We start from the raw sequence: 15,860 nt of genomic DNA on the forward strand, positions 1-15,860 counted from the left end.
GCAGAATCTTAAATAAATTTTTCCATTTATCTTAGAATCCATGGCATGAGAAAATAAGCCTGTTTAGAAAGTAAAAGAGGCCTTAGTATTATAATATTGTTCCTGACTTTTGCTTGGTGAGTCAACAAATGTAGATAGTACCAGAACCAATTTGAGGCCTGAAATGTGGATTTGTTTGCCAGATTTCACTCACCATGGTCGGTGAGAAAAATTAATAAATCATGTACTTCATTTTTTCTTTCTTAATCCACAACATGTCTGCTGACAACATACACATTTTTTTCAGTTACACATACAAAATAAAAGTGTCACAGATCACAGGAATGATTAAACTTATTGCTTTTTGGTTACTTACATCACTGGCAAGATCTCGCTTAGCTTTAGCAGTAAGGATAGATAAAGCATCCATGCTGAGCTCAAAGCCCCTCTCCCTTTGAGCCTCCCAACTACTTTTATAGATTTTCTGCAGAACACAAACAAATACTTTATAAGCAGATTAATATAAGCGAATTATGTGATTATTTGTGCATTATTTGCCGATTAACTCATACATCACTAAGGAGGTTTGCATTTGCTTTGGCTTGTCTGTAGAGAGGCTCGTCCTTGCTTGAAGTGTACTGATGGATAATCTGCTCTGTGCCTGACTTGTATGCCAGCTAAAGATAATATAAAACCAATTAGACATTTAAATGTAAAAAATAATTATATAAAAAACTCTCTCTTAGAAGTATCTTACATCACTCTGTAGCTCCTGGCTCTTCTTGGCATGTTTGATAGAAAGTGTGTCAGCCGCCTGGGTAAATTTCACACTGTCCACCTTTTGACGGTATTTTTGCTGTAAATAAGAGGGATTGAATATTCAGTAAAGTAAAAATGCTAAAACTATAACCTTTACACTTAAACAACCTGAACAACTTACATCGCTCACAAGTTCACCGGCTTTCTTGGCTTGTGCAACATCCAGGCAGCCATCAGCCTCCCAGCCCACCCCCTTCATCCAGATCAGGTCTGAACGGTACTTGTTCTGTCAGAACCAAACAAAAAAGTGTCACATTTAAAACAACAAATCTGTTGCTTCAATTACTCTGTTTACTGTATCTGCATCTTACATCGCTCTGCAAGTTGTAGGCTTTCTTAGCCTGTTGCACTTTAATGTCATCAGCCAGGATGGTGTACTCATGGAGTTTTGTCCTGTAGTCAAGATCGCTGGCCAACGCTTGGGCTTTTTTTGCATGGCTCAGATTCATTATATCCAAGGGCAGGTTACATTTAGTCTGAGTCTCCTTTGAGGCCTTCTTATACGCAATCTAAGAACAAATAGGAGCATAAAATATTCTTAGTTTGTTTTCTATTCATTGCTGAACTATATTCAAGTGCTTATTAAATACAGAGTGTGTCCCTTTTTAGTGACATTAACAGCCTCCACTTATCTTTCAAAGCTTTCCAAAAATAAAAAATCATTGCATCATTGTGGGGTTTAGTTTTCTGACAGCTGAGCTGTTGCTGCTTTTAGACATCTTTACAGCTCAATAAAAGTTCTGCTGGGCAGCTTTGACAGGTTAGAACATAAAGAACTGGGGTAAACTGGCTTGGAAATGAGATTAAAAGATGAAACACTGCGACATACAAGACTGTCACATCTTCACTCTGACCTATCTTACTATCAGTATTTGTATATAGAGTCTGCATGGCTGTATGCTTTTCTGCTTCTATTAATAATAAAGCAGTTCATTTTAATGTTTGTAGTTTATAGTTCTGTGTTGTCCAAGAAATGTTTACCTCACTGTTCAGCTTGGCCACTTGAAGACAGTGGAGAGTCTTTAAATCACTCACGTTTACTCCAACAGCCTTGTCCTTGTTCTTTGTGAATGACTCCTTATATTTAATCTGCAATATACAATAAGACCACCATACTTTGATATATTTATATAGATTATAACATTATAGCATTGCTCTGGTCACACTTAGATTTGTCGTAGAAATAGCAAACAAACACTTACATCACTGGCCAGATCTCGAGAGGCTTTGGCAGCTTTAAAGGTTGGTGTGTCCAGACCAACATCACATGCTTTTGACTTATTCTTCTCCCAGTCTTCCTTATACTTGATCTACAAGCAAGGAGAAAATTAATAATACAAAAAATACACAATTCTGTAAAACCAGAAGACAAAATGTCCAGGCTGGGTTATTATTCACACTTACATCACTGATGAGCTCTGCATTAGCTTTGGCCTTTATGAGCTCTGGTGTATCTTGAGCTAAAGTGTACTGAGTCTTAGTTTTCTCATAGTCAGCTTTGTAGTTTAACTGCAGAGGACAAAATAGTGAGTGATGCTTTAGTTTAGTGATAAGCATTCCATTGTGTCTATCATTCTTTTCCAAGATAATTTAGTAAAACACATATATTGCTATGAATCTTTTTTGTAAACACATATTAATGCAGTTTGTATCCCAAAGTCCAAATATGTCTTGCAGTACAATTCTCAAAGCAAAAACATTGCTGAAAAATAGGGCAAAATTGAAAAATTATTTTGTATTATATTATATTATTTATTTTGTATGGTTAAATGTGTATGAAATCATTAAAATAAATGCAAAAAACTGTAAAGGATCATCATGTTTAAAATTAACTTATACCATTAAAACTACTAAGCAAATATCAATACAATAAATAACTTTAGATACATTGCACTATTTACGCCATTTAAAGATAATTCATTTCTAAAACCTCTAAAAACTTTTTCATAAATTACAGACATATAATATATACTTACATCACTAAACTGGTGAGCATTGATCCGTGCCTGAATAATATCAGGTGTGTCTGTCACCTGACTGTATTTCAGCTTATCAATATGCTGTCTGTAATTTCTCTAAATAAAAACAGCATGTATTATCCAACTGCAATATATTAATTATGTTTTTATCCACATAAAATGTCACAACAGTTGAAAGAATGCTTACGTCTTTGAGAGGCTCCAGTTTCTTTGTGGTTTGATAAGATGGGGCGATTTCAGCAGGGTAGTTGTATTCCTTCTGCTCCTGTTCACACTCTGACTTATAAGCAATCTAAAATAAAGCCAAATGCAGAACAATCAGCAAAGATTTACTTAATGTATTTTCTATCAATATACATTTCGATAAAGTTAATTTACATGTAATTTAAATTAGTTCACAACATAAAATACTATTGGTTTTTTGAGATGCCACAAAAAAGTTGGCATTAAAGCATATCTGTGTATTTACCCACAAAGGAAATTAGCTATTTTGTTAGCAGCTACCTTGCATTTGTGATAAATTGTACTAGGATTTCAGTATCTGACTCTCAATTTGGATCTGCATATTCATAAAATATTCTGTGTTTCAATCAGTTTACCACTTTATCTAAGTGTTTTAGAAATACAGCACAACAGGACATGCTGTTAAAGAAAAATTTAAATATAAATACAACAATCACAATAATAAATGTAATAATAATTTCAGGAATGAGACTTACATCACTGGCCAGCTTTCTGACTTTCATGGCATGCATGGTTTTCTTGTCAAGTCCAGTGCCTTCATAGTGACCCTTCATGTGATTAGTATACTTCTCCTTATATTTGTTCTGCAAACACAATATAATGAAAATATATGTAAGTAGTTTCATTATTTAGGCCTCGTTATTATACCTACATCTATAAATAAAGGAATAGCATATATACACAGTGAGGAAAACAAGTTTTTGACCACTTGACCACTGTTGTCAACTTCACGTCTACCTCACATTTACGCACATAATGTCTTTTGACAAAAGCACAAAACGTATTAGAAGCATAAACAATACGTTTAAAACAAAACTGATAGAGGAGAAGTATTTAGTCTTCATTTAAAAGAGGTTAAATAAGAATAAATGTTGTAATTGCTAATTCTAAAAAGAAAATAAAAATGTAAACGCGCTTGATCTGGGATAGTTCATGCAATAAAAAGCAATCAAGGAAAAGTTTAATGGGCTTCCTAAAAAATAAACAACACTTGAATCAGAAAAGCTACAGAGCAAAAGGAAACACCTTAAAATTTCAATGATTCAATAATCTGAGGGTGGAAAATGACTCTGCTATTATCTCTTAAATCCCACACAACACAAGATGCACAATAAAACCATAAGCATTTAGACAAATTAGAACAATGTTTACATTAAATAACAATATACCTTTTAACAAGGGTTCCATGTATGATTCGAATAACATAATACACACAGTATAAAGGTGGAATCATCATCATATTAGGCTACTGCAAACAATACTAGGAATTACATGTCATTGAAGGAACCTTAAATGGAATTATGGACCAGGACGTATGAGAAATACAGAATCTTCAGAGTGATAATATTATTGTACTAGTGTTTATATGTATAGGTACAATGCTAGGAGGCAATATGTGTATAAAGTTAAAGTGAATATGAACTGGGAACATATCACACAACAAAAATAAACATGTGAACCCAACACCCAAACCCAGGTTTTCAGGCATCTTACCTGCTATACTACCATGCCACCCTGACATGATTCAGTTTCTATTATTGTGATTGTCAGTCATGAAACAACATGACCTCTGTACATCTCACTTAAATTTTGAAAATGATTTCACACTTTGGGCAGTCCAATCATAAATGCCATACTTACATCACTGGTATACTGAGAGATCTTGGACACATTTTTAAACTGTGGAGTCTCACAGTAGTTGATGCTGTGTCCTTTTGTGTTCTCGAGATCCTTTTTGTATTCAACCTAAACGAAATAGCAAGTGGTGATAAGTTACAGTGTAAACAACTACAACCCATTAGAACAGTAACACATTGGCACTCTGGTTTAAACATTTCTTGTAGCGACGTTCACATTCCTCATACTAAAGCAGCTTTGGCCTGTAACCCCTAAAAGTAAATCAGTCTGAGATAACGATACGGCACAGACTATGGTGTCGTCAGGTATCAAAGGAAGAATTTAAATAGATGTCTAGTTTGCTGTCTGAACAGTGACGTGTTTTTGTGGGCCAATAATGTTTTACAAGCTGAGCTCATATTTAAATATACTTTCTTACAAAATTTTTAAGATACACTTTTAGGTTACGTGTACATTTCATACAATAACCTTTAACCAAGATTTACTCAACTTACAGAAAATACAGTGTACAGTGTTTTTACAGTGGTTTTGCCGACACGTTTTACACTTTGGTTACATTCATGACAGGACAGATAGTTACAAGTTACACAAGATTCATCAGTTTAACGTCAAACACCATCACGGGGAATTTTATATCTCCAATTCATTCACCTCACTTACATGTCTTTGGACTGTGGGAGGAAAACTGAGCTCCCGGCAGAAACCCACACAGACACAGGGAGAACATGCAAACTCCGCACAGAATGGACTAGGACTGCTCTACCTAAAAATCTAACCCAGGACCTTCTTGCTGTAAGGCAACTGTATCCAGTAGACCACCATGCTGCCCCAGTTTACAGTGTATATTTTTGTTTAACAGTGTTGTAACACATGGTAAAAAGCATGTGCACAATCCTTACTATTTTTGAACCATGCATGCATATCTTGAATGCATAGTACTACTCACAACTAAATGATAAATATTTTTAAGTTGTATTTATTTCAGGCAAAAAAAAAAATCCAAAAATCTGCATAGATCGGCGTGTTATCCACAAATATCCTGCCCTGCATCCAGTGTATGTATAAAAACTAAAAATAAATATAAAAAAAAAAAAAAAAATTAAATTAATTATAAATTTAAAAAATAAATACATTTAAAACAAATAACTGTAATTATTGTTTAATTTAACCTTTTTCTTTTTAAAGTTTAACTGTAGGTTGTTAGATTTATTTGGATATTAGTGGTAATGCTGTATATGACTTATATAACTTCTTATACAAATTGTGTTGAACACAGTTTATAACATTTAGGATAAAATGTCTTGCCATAAATTTCTAACTAATAATTGCTTTTAGATATGATTAATATCTAGTATTTACTATTTCCTATTAGATAAATATAAAAAAACTAAGATTCATACTGTTAATGTTAGTACATACTACTAACTTTATATTTCAGTAAACATTAAACACAGTAAACACGAAGCTAAAAAAGATTTAATTCATATTAATATCATACAGTATATGTATAAGAAGACATACATATAAAAATATCTCCCTACTACAGTGTTTTAACTGGTCAAATGAGTTCTTTGGATATGTAGATTTGAATTAGCAGCATTAGTAGTAAATATTTGGTTCCAGAAGCCCAGATATTTTTACTAGGACTGAGTTATAATTTAGTGTTAACAGAATTTGCTAATGGGTAAAACACAGTAAAACAGATCATGGTAGTGTTTTTACTGACTAAAAACACTGCATTTTTATTGTATTTTTTTTATTCTTTACCTCACTGACAAGCTTGTTGATCTTGCAGGCGTTCTTTAGAGCCAGGTTGTCATCAGGGGTCAGGCAATGGTATGCCGTGGAGCCCTTCATTTTTTTCAGGTCCTGCTTATATTTCAGCTGTAGGTTAAAAATGGAGACAGGATAAAGTGTTGCTGCTCAGAAACAACAATAACTATGACAGCTTGCATTCTCATGTTGTGAGCAAAAACATGTACACACACAGCCTTAGCCAATGGAACCACACTGGTCTCATGGGAGCTTTTGGAGTGACATAACATTTCTGGTTGGGATTCATGACAGTAAGATTGATTTCCCAACCTGGAGCAAAGATTCCAGCCATAAATGACAGCTCATTACAAACACCAACTGTGCATAAATATCAGTAAGTAAGCTTCTCAAAGTTCTGTACTATTCATTCTATCATAAGATATGTGACACTCACATCACTGGCCATGTCATTGGCTTTTTTGGCCATCTGGTATCCGGGAGTGATCATGGCAGGAAAGCTTCCTTTGCCCCTCTGCTTCTCGTATTCCTCAGTATAGGCATGCTCCAAGACAAGAGTCACAAATATATACACTTAACAATTTGCACACAAAATATACAATTACTATATAACACGTGTGTAAATTCAATGCATTTATTTTACACTAGAGATCACAAATGAAAAGCACTGATCTATTAATGGTAAGTGCGTACGGTGCGAGAAGTAAACAGACATACAGCAGGGAACTCAAAATTGTTTTGCAAATGACGACACATAATAAATGTGAAAAAACAATGTAAAAATTACAATAACAATTATTATGCCTATTTTATTTTAAAAATCAGTTTTGCTCAAGCTAGCAAAGGCAAAAATGTTGTTACTTAGTAAGTAAACAGCATATTTACATGTACAGCATTTAGCAGACGCTTTTATCCAAAGCGACTTACAATTATGACTGAATACAATGCAAGCAATTGAGGGTTAAGGGCCTTGCTCTCACAGTCCCAGCAGTGACAACTGGGCAGTGGTGAGGCTTGAACCAGAGACCATCTGATCCCTTGTCCATTACCCTAACCGCTTAGCTAATTTAAAACCTCTCTTTCTCTTATCGGTTCCCTGTTTATTTATTTACTTACTTACTTACGTATTACCTACAGATGCTCACTTATAACCCTAATATGACATATATATAACTGACAAACAGTACGCTACTGTACAGTGGTTTTAATGTAAAAGAAATGAAGTTACCTGGCTAAACTTCTCTGCATTCTCTTTAGCCAGAGTTGATTCAGCCACTCCAGCCTCAGAACTAGCTTTACCCTTTATCTCTTGCTCGTACTTCTGTTGATACTTCACCTGCACGACAGGCAACTGGCTGTTAGTATGATCTATTCATGTAAAATATAAAGGCTTTGAGTGAACTATGAATGAACACTTACCTTGCTTGCCATCTCATTTGCTTTTTTGGCCACTTGGTACCCAGGAGTAAAATGAGCAGGGAAGCTGCCCTTCCCTCGCTGTTGTTCATATTCCTCCATGTAGACAACCTGATTTTGCGGATAGTAGATTAGATCTCCATGCATAGATATTCTGGTTTTTATAAACATTTATATCTGAGAAGTGAGTTTCTGTTTACATCACTAGCCAGCTTTCCTTGACTTTTAGCCAGGAGCACCTCTGGGGTATCTACTACAGAGGTATACTTTGATATCCTCTCTTCATGCCCTTTCTTATACTCCACCTGAAAAAGAACACAAGCAACATGACTGAAACATGACTGCTTTAACATGAAGGTATTATAGCTGTGGGTCAATCACATCATTTTACTTACATTGCTAGCAAGGGTACTGGCCTTCTTGGCCATTTCATACCCTGGTGTAATCATAGCAGGGAAGCTGCCTTTTCCTTTGGATTGCTCATATAGCTCTGTGTATTTCACCTGTCAATGAAAAAACAACCTTACATGTCATGTTTCTGGGTACTTTAATAAAGTCAATACAGTCAATAACTTTTTTATGGGCAGTCAATACATTTTATACTGGGCAACTGAAAAGCGTATACTGGACAAAAGTAAAGCAGTCAATATTTTGTCCATAACGCCATAGCTGTCCACGTCTGGAATTCCAACAGAGCAAACTCAGCCTTGTCTTCTGGGTTGTACAGATGACATTCCTGTTCCCTGATTTAATCAAGTTTACAATAACCAATTTCAGGCAGCTGTGAGCTCATGTGCATTGATCTGCCCAAGTATAAGCTGCAACTCAGCTCTAGCCCCCTCGTAGGGGCATTTGTTTCTACATATAGTGAACACAGCAGTACAGCTCAGTTTAAAGTGCAGAAAAGCTGAAGTGTCACTGCTGGAGTGTCACTGTGTAAAAATAAAAAGGTCCCATACGTCGCTTGCCAGTGAGGTTCCAGTCTTAGCATGTTGGATCCCAGGTGTGTCAGAGACAGAGGTGAACTGTGTGACTCGCTCCTCATGGCCACGCTTGTACTCCACCTATAACAACACAGCTTTTATAGAAATATCTACATTTTGGTCCATGAATTATTCTTCCTTAGTCAATATTTAGCACACTTACATCACTGATTATCTTCTGGGCCTGGGACGTACAAACGATCTCCTGACTGGTAACGCTCCCCGAGTACCATACCTGCTGGTCTGTAAACCCCTAAAGAAGATTTAGGAACAGGTATTGCTTGTTATTTCATTGTTCTTGAATTTAGAATATTAACAAGTGATATTACAAGGTAACAAGGACAGATCACATACCTGTTTGGTCATTTGGCTGGACTTGCGAGCCTGCTCTATTTCTTTTGACCTCATGTCATAGTGAAAAGTGGACATGAACCGTTCACCCTCCTCTCGATATTTGATCTGAAAAATTAACAGTTCAAGTATAGTTAGACATGTTGCATTTCAAGCAATGGAAAGTATAATTAGATACACATACTAATATAATCAAAATCACAATCAAAATAATCATAATTTAGTTTTTTAGTTTTTTATATGTCCTTAATACACATTGTCAGAAAAAAGTAACATAAAATTTATGTAATTTATATAATGTAATTGATAAAAAATTAATACAATGTAGTAAAGCTTTGTAGAAAGCTGGTTGCTTGTTTTTTAAACCAAACTTATCTGAAGCGCTTTATAAATGGTTGATCCAAATCTCTAGTAGTAGTAACGTAAATTATGAGATGGTATATATTACCAGTTTGCCTTATATTTCAACTCTCAAGTTTAGTATATAACATGGTAGAAAGGAAGAAGAAAGTCAAGACAAGTAATATGTCACAATGCGCAGTCCAGGCGACTACTGGGCCAAACATGCATCTGACTGTTATCTTTATTCTGTGAATTATTGTATGTATTGAATTTATTGTTTTATTGTAATTAATATGATTGTTGTTTAACTGGTTGTTTAACCAGTCAAAAGTCCAAATCATCTTAGAATTTTTTGCTAATACGCGGTTTCATTGAGTCAGAGTTCAATTAATAAACATATATCAAAAACATTAGAAACACCGAGACTTTGAGATTTTGGTCTGTGCTGACATGATTGCATTGTATAATTACTATTAATTGGTCAGCACATTAATGCTGCAAGTCTTTGTACCATATCCTGGATGCGCTTAGCTGGATTCAGATCTGGTGACTGAGGTGGTACATTGAACTAGTAACTTGTAGTAAAAATGGCTTATTAACATGCTGGCAGTAGCCATTATGAGATTAGTAAATCATGGTTATTAATGCATGCACATGCTCAGCAAAAAAAAACTAAGATTGTGGCTGTACCATTATGTGAGTTCTGAGATGTGTCTCTGCTCACCACAGTTCTCAGTCTCATCACTTTACCGCAGACGGTTAAATATTGTTAAACACACATTTGGTCTAAACAACTTAATTTTTTATGTATTATAAAAAATAGCTATTTAATTTTTACAGCCCTAGGCCAAATCCTTTACATTTGTAATATTTCTAAAAATGTTTAAATAAAAACTGAAATACTTTAAAATAAAAATTAATATACAGTGTATCACGAAAGTGAGTACACCCCTCACATTTCTGCAAATATTTCATTATATCTTTTCATGGGACAACACTATAGACATGAAACTTGGATATAACTTAGAGTAGTCAGTGTACAGCTTGTATAGCAGTGTAGATTTACTGTCTTCTGAAAATAACTCAACACACAGCCATTAATGTCTAAATAGCTGGCAACATAAGTGAGTACACCCCACAGTGAACATGTCTAAATTGTGCCCAAATGTGTCGTTGTCCCTCCCTGGTGCCATGTGTCAAGGTCCCAGGTGTAAATGGGGAGCAGGGCTGTTAAATTTGGTGTTTTGGGTACAATTCTCTCATACGGGCCACTGGATATTCAACATGGCACCTCATGGCAAAGAACTCTCTGAGGATGTGAGAAATAGAATTGTTGCTCTCCACAAAGATGGCCTGGGCTATAAGAAGATTGCTAACACCCTGAAACTGAGCTACAGCATGGTGGCCAAGGTCATACAGCGGTTTTCCAGGACAGGTTCCACTCGGAACAGGCTTCGCCAGGGTCGACCAAAGAAGTTGAGTCCACGTGTTCGGCGTCATATCCAGAGGTTGGCTTTAAAAAATAGACACATGAGTGCTGCCAGCATTGCTGCAGAGGTTGAAGACGTGGGAGGTCAGCCTGTCAGTGCTCAGACCATACGCCGCACACTGCATCAACTCGGTCTGCATGGTCGTCATCCCAGAAGGAAGCTGACGCACAAGAAAGCCAGCAAACAGTTTGCTGAAGACAAGCAGTCCAAGAACATGGATTACTGGAATGCCCTGTGGTCTGACGAGACCAAGATAAACTTGTTTGGCTCAGATGGTGTCCAGCATGTGTGGCGGCGCCCTGGTGAGAAGTACCAAGACAACTGTATCTTGCCTACAGTCAAGCATGGTGGTGGTAGCATCATGGTCTTGGGCTGCATGAGTGTTGCTGGCACTGGGGAGCTGCAGTTCATTGAGGGAAACATGAATTCCAACATGTACTGTGACATTCTGAAACAGAGCATGATCCCCTCCCTTCGAAAACTGGGCCTCATGGCAGTTTTCCAACAGGATAACGACCCCAAACACAACCTCCAAGATGACAACTGCCTTGCTGAGGAAGCTGAAGGTAAAGGTGATGGACTAAACCCAATTGAGCACCTGTGGCGCATCCTCAAGTGGAAGGTGGAGGAGTTTAAGGTGTCTAACATCCACCAGCTCCGTGATGTCATCACGGAGGAGTGGAAGAGGATTCCAGTAGCAACCTGTGCAGCTCTGGTGAATTCCATGCCCAGGAGGGTTAAGGCAGTGATAATAATGGTGGTTACACAAAATATTGACACTTTGGGCACAATTTGGACATGTTCACTGTGGGGTGTACTCACTTATGTTGCCAGCCATTTAGACATTAATGGCTGTGTGTTGAGTTATTTTCAGAAGACAGTAAATCTACACTGCTATACAAGTTGTACACTGACTACTCTTAGTTATATCCAAGTTTCATGTCTATAGTGTTGTCCCATGAAAAGATATAATGAAATATTTGCAGAAATGTGAGGGGTGTACTCACTTTCGTGATACACTGTACATAATATACATTAATAATAACACATATGCGAGCTAATGACAGGTGCTTTTTTATGTATATGGGAAAAAATAAGGAATTGTTTATATTTGTCTTTCCAGAAATATATTTACAATCACAGACTGCACACTTTGCAGAGTGTATTGAGAGACTGTCCTCATGGACACTGATAGACAGGAGCAGCTGGCTATCCTGAGACGAGACATAGAACAGAGAGGAAGCATACGAGGTGGGCTGATTTTCTGAAACATAAATTTAACAACCAAGTGCATAAAGTGGGCCTGAGGGGGGTGTCATGTCGCTGTCATGCCACAGAAATAGCTCCAAGCAGAAACTCAGTCCCCATTCCAAAACAGTAGAGTCACCAAGCTGTCCAAAAACTGCTTTACAAGCCTCATTAAAAAGCTTTTTTTTTTATAACCTTCATCTGCCTTTGTAGGAGGTTTTAGTATAGTTCTTATAGAGGTTACAATCAAACAATTGTACACGATTACTTCAATGAATGCAACATCTACCTAGCTAAACAGTTTTATTTTTGTGGGTGGTGGTGCTGGTGTTGTTATTTTTATTTTAGGACTTGGATCACCCAAAAATATAACACAGTGTAGTCGTTATGTGCTTGGCACTTGATTGTATAAAAGTATATATGTACATATACATTTAGCCATTCTATATATCAGGATTATGGTGTCTGTTGAAAGTTTATGTCATATTGTGTCTATAATGCAGTTTTTGTATAAGCAGGTTTATAAGCAGTAGCATGCAGAAACCTGTGGTGTGTTAGGTGGCATCTAGAACATAATTGCAAACTTACCTCACTGACAGCCTGTGCCTGTTTCTTGGCGTTTATGTTTACAGGAGTCTCATACACACTAGTGAAGGTGTTGTTTCGTGGATTATGTCTGTAAATTAAATATAGCACAAGCACAATTACTGAAACCTGATAAAACCTCATGGTTCAGTGGCACTCATATGTATTTTTAGTATGATGTAGTCCATCATACTTAATAAATTATTTGTATACATGGGTTCTTAACCTTTTCTGGAGTGTGACCCCATGTTAATTTAACAAATTTTTCACAAGCCCCCTGTTCCCAAAACATAGTAATGCTGTGTTTTGTATTCTATGTATTTCCCTTAATACTTTATTTCTTTTTTTTCTGATTTGGGGTGTGTTTCTGCACAGTACCTTTAGTACAGTACCTTTAGGAAAAGTTTCTAGACCAATTGTAGCCTTCAGGATAAAATGCTTTCAGTGCTTATTAGAATTAAAAGCAACCATTAGAATGTAAATCTCAATGTGAGTTTATGTCATGTGGGCAAGTTATAATAATTACACAGCCTACATATTTTATATAACAAAAAATAACAATACTACTACCATGACCCTTTCAGAGATCTTGGGGGTCTTGTCCCCAGTTAAGAACCCCTGCTTTTATTTTTTTAAAGATAGAAATTGTACTCACACTTGACAATATGGCCTCTTTTGATGACTTATAAAATTATTTGCAGTAAGTACCATCTTACAGACTTCACAGTGAAAGCATGCTTTGTGCCAGTTCTGTTTATAAAAGGAGACAAATAAAGTAAATCACATGCTACGAAATTCAAATCTACTTGTTACTGTATTATTAATGAGAGCAATTTGCACTTAAGACATATAAATGCCACAACTGGTAAGGAATTTACAAAAAGCTGTTTGACCTAACCTAACTAATGTTATTACACGTTATAACAGTTAAACATACCCTATTATATTATTAGGAAATTTAAATATATATATAAGTAGCTTAGCATTTCATGGTAATGTCTAAATATTTCTTAAAAATTAAACATTGTTTTCTTAAAAAAATCCATTTATATCCGTTTTAGGTTTTAGGTTTAGTCTTACCTGACCAATGAGGTTAACTTTTTCAGCTGGATACACAACAAATCCACACCGGGCACAGTTTTGAATATTCATCTTTTTCCCTGTTTAAGTCGACACTACAGAAACGTTTTTAAAAATCAGTAGGCTTAGGCCAGCCACACATGAACAAGCAGAGCTTCCAGTTACAGTTCCCTGTTCTTCAGTCTCTGGCCTGTGTTAAACTTAGATCTGGTTTGTCCCAGACCAGTACTCTCTTTTACATGTCCTGGATGAAAAGGTCCTCCTCTTTTAGATATGTCAAGTCATGTAACTGGCTGACAAGCTGCCTGTTAGGGGAGAGTGGACTGAGAATGCACAGTGTTTATGTAATAAAATATCAGGTTTTTCTGTTGTTTATTTAGGGACCTTAGTCACAGTGGTCCAATTCAAAAATAGGTAAATGAAGTCATGCAGAGTCTGCTAGTCACACATTGAACAGGTGAACAGGTTTATAACTAAAGGACTTACCAAGCTTAGTCATTATATTTTCTTGACAATGTTTTCACATAGGCCAAAATTTTGGACTTGGATCACCCTAAAATATGACACAGTTTTGGTCGTTATGGAGTGCATAACCTTTTAATGATAGACTAAGTAGGTCACTAAATAGACTAAGTCAGCCGCTCTAATGCTGCGGTAGGTAATATGAATTAAGTAATATGTACTAGGTACAGTAGTAGTATTTACAGTAGTAAATATTACAGTGGTAAATAATACAAAATATACTCCTTTACTAAAAACCATTATACCCTGAATGATACAGTTGAAATGTGTGTCCATTGTTGTGAGTACCTGGTGACAATTGCTTTGCTATAATTAAGAATAAGAATAATTTACAGAGTAACAGTTACATTTGTCTATATGTTGCAGAAAATGCTATATAATGGCAGACGTTACATGTCTTAAAAACCATGCTCAGGAAAGACTTCAGAGAAAACTCAAAAGATCACTGACATATTTGAATTCAACTCCCAAGAATCAGCTTGGGGACATGGAGTGTGAGTGCCATGGTTAATTAGGATACCTCCCACCTCTACAGACTTCTAGATTTTTTGGGGTAATTGAACACTGTACACTTAAACCTCATAAAATATGCTGTAATTCTACTCTTACATGTGTACAGCATTGTCAGATCACGTGTTTCAGTCTCAAGGCTTTAACATTGTAATATTATGAATAAATTGCCTAGGCTGAAAATAAATGTGTGAAACTGAGATGCGGCTATGACTGTCCTTCCTCTTTTAAGAGTTCCTCTTTAGGTCTATTAAAAACACAGAAACCAGTGTGGCTATAATAAATTAATCTCATAGTTTCATAGACTTACAATTGTATCCACCCATCTTGTTGCTGTCGTCATCTTCCACTTTTACATTCAAGGGTGGGTTATTATGGTTGGGATGAATATGGGAGGTGGTTTGGATGAATATGGGAAGCAGCTAGAAGAGGAGTTTGAGGTTAGTAGGCCATGGTGGTTTAACTGGTTAAATATTGTTGAAATGCTGAACATTGGCAGTTTTTCATGCATTTAGCAGATTTAAAAGCAAGCGTTTTACTGAGTTAAGGCATTACCATGGTACAGCAAGAGAGGCCTGGATTTTTTGAGTTCTTTTAGCATGTTCTCCCTGTGTTCACGTGGGTTTTCTTCGGGTGCTCTGGTTTCCTCCCACAAGTCCAAATACAGTGGTAACTTGTAACTAAAAGTCCCCTAAACTCAAAATCTTTGAAACTTAACACCCTTCGTCGAGAAACTCAACGTTTCCCTTAAACTCAATGTGTTCAGTTTGTTTTTTAAAAATGTATTTATTTAGATTCAAATTGACAATGAACAGTTGCTTTGTTCAGTGCTCAGCTTGAGCGGTGTAGTAAAACGTCATCAAATGTGCATATAAGACGAAACTGCATTTGTGTGGAATAAC

At 36.2% G+C, this 15,860-nt stretch overlaps 2 protein-coding genes across 7 annotated transcripts in view; one reads left to right on the plus strand and one right to left on the minus strand.

Moving 5' to 3' along the window:
- nrap (nebulin-related anchoring protein) overlaps positions 1–14,115 on the minus strand; it is a 26,214-nt gene extending 12,099 nt beyond the window's left edge. For all 3 annotated transcript variants that reach the window (XR_010013842.1, XM_063003046.1, XM_063003047.1), the window contains exons 1-24: positions 13,927–14,115; positions 13,502–13,596; positions 12,850–12,937; positions 9,185–9,289; positions 8,994–9,083; positions 8,807–8,911; positions 8,243–8,350; positions 8,048–8,152; positions 7,851–7,958; positions 7,660–7,767; positions 6,868–6,975; positions 6,426–6,542; positions 4,662–4,766; positions 3,497–3,604; positions 2,965–3,069; positions 2,775–2,873; positions 2,203–2,307; positions 2,001–2,108; positions 1,780–1,887; positions 1,110–1,307; positions 920–1,024; positions 737–835; positions 552–656; positions 356–463 (exon numbers count right to left, since the gene is read on the minus strand). Coding sequence is in view for 2 of the 3 variants with exons in the window: in XM_063003046.1 (XP_062859116.1) it covers positions 356–463; positions 552–656; positions 737–835; positions 920–1,024; positions 1,110–1,307; positions 1,780–1,887; positions 2,001–2,108; positions 2,203–2,307; positions 2,775–2,873; positions 2,965–3,069; positions 3,497–3,604; positions 4,662–4,766; positions 6,426–6,542; positions 6,868–6,975; positions 7,660–7,767; positions 7,851–7,958; positions 8,048–8,152; positions 8,243–8,350; positions 8,807–8,911; positions 8,994–9,083; positions 9,185–9,289; positions 12,850–12,937; positions 13,502–13,596; positions 13,927–13,998 (2,562 nt within the window). In the remaining variant the exon portion in view is untranslated. The remainder of the gene's footprint in view (positions 1–355; positions 464–551; positions 657–736; positions 836–919; positions 1,025–1,109; positions 1,308–1,779; positions 1,888–2,000; positions 2,109–2,202; positions 2,308–2,774; positions 2,874–2,964; positions 3,070–3,496; positions 3,605–4,661; positions 4,767–6,425; positions 6,543–6,867; positions 6,976–7,659; positions 7,768–7,850; positions 7,959–8,047; positions 8,153–8,242; positions 8,351–8,806; positions 8,912–8,993; positions 9,084–9,184; positions 9,290–12,849; positions 12,938–13,501; positions 13,597–13,926) is intronic.
- casp7 (caspase 7, apoptosis-related cysteine peptidase) overlaps positions 8,857–15,860 on the plus strand; it is a 21,053-nt gene continuing 14,049 nt past the window's right edge. Inside the window, exons 1-3 of one of the 4 annotated variants that reach the window (XM_063003052.1) lie at positions 8,857–9,104; positions 12,137–12,264; positions 14,815–15,001. The gene's annotated coding sequence lies outside the window, so the exon portion shown is untranslated. Of the gene's footprint in view, positions 9,105–12,056; positions 12,265–14,814; positions 15,002–15,860 lie in introns of those variants that run through there. The other 3 variants (XM_063003057.1, XM_063003058.1, XM_063003053.1) reach the window with 3 other exon arrangements.

The sequence above is a fragment of the Trichomycterus rosablanca genome, chromosome 10 (assembly GCF_030014385.1).
Source record: "Trichomycterus rosablanca isolate fTriRos1 chromosome 10, fTriRos1.hap1, whole genome shotgun sequence".
Classification (NCBI taxonomy): domain Eukaryota; kingdom Metazoa; phylum Chordata; class Actinopteri; order Siluriformes; family Trichomycteridae; genus Trichomycterus; species Trichomycterus rosablanca.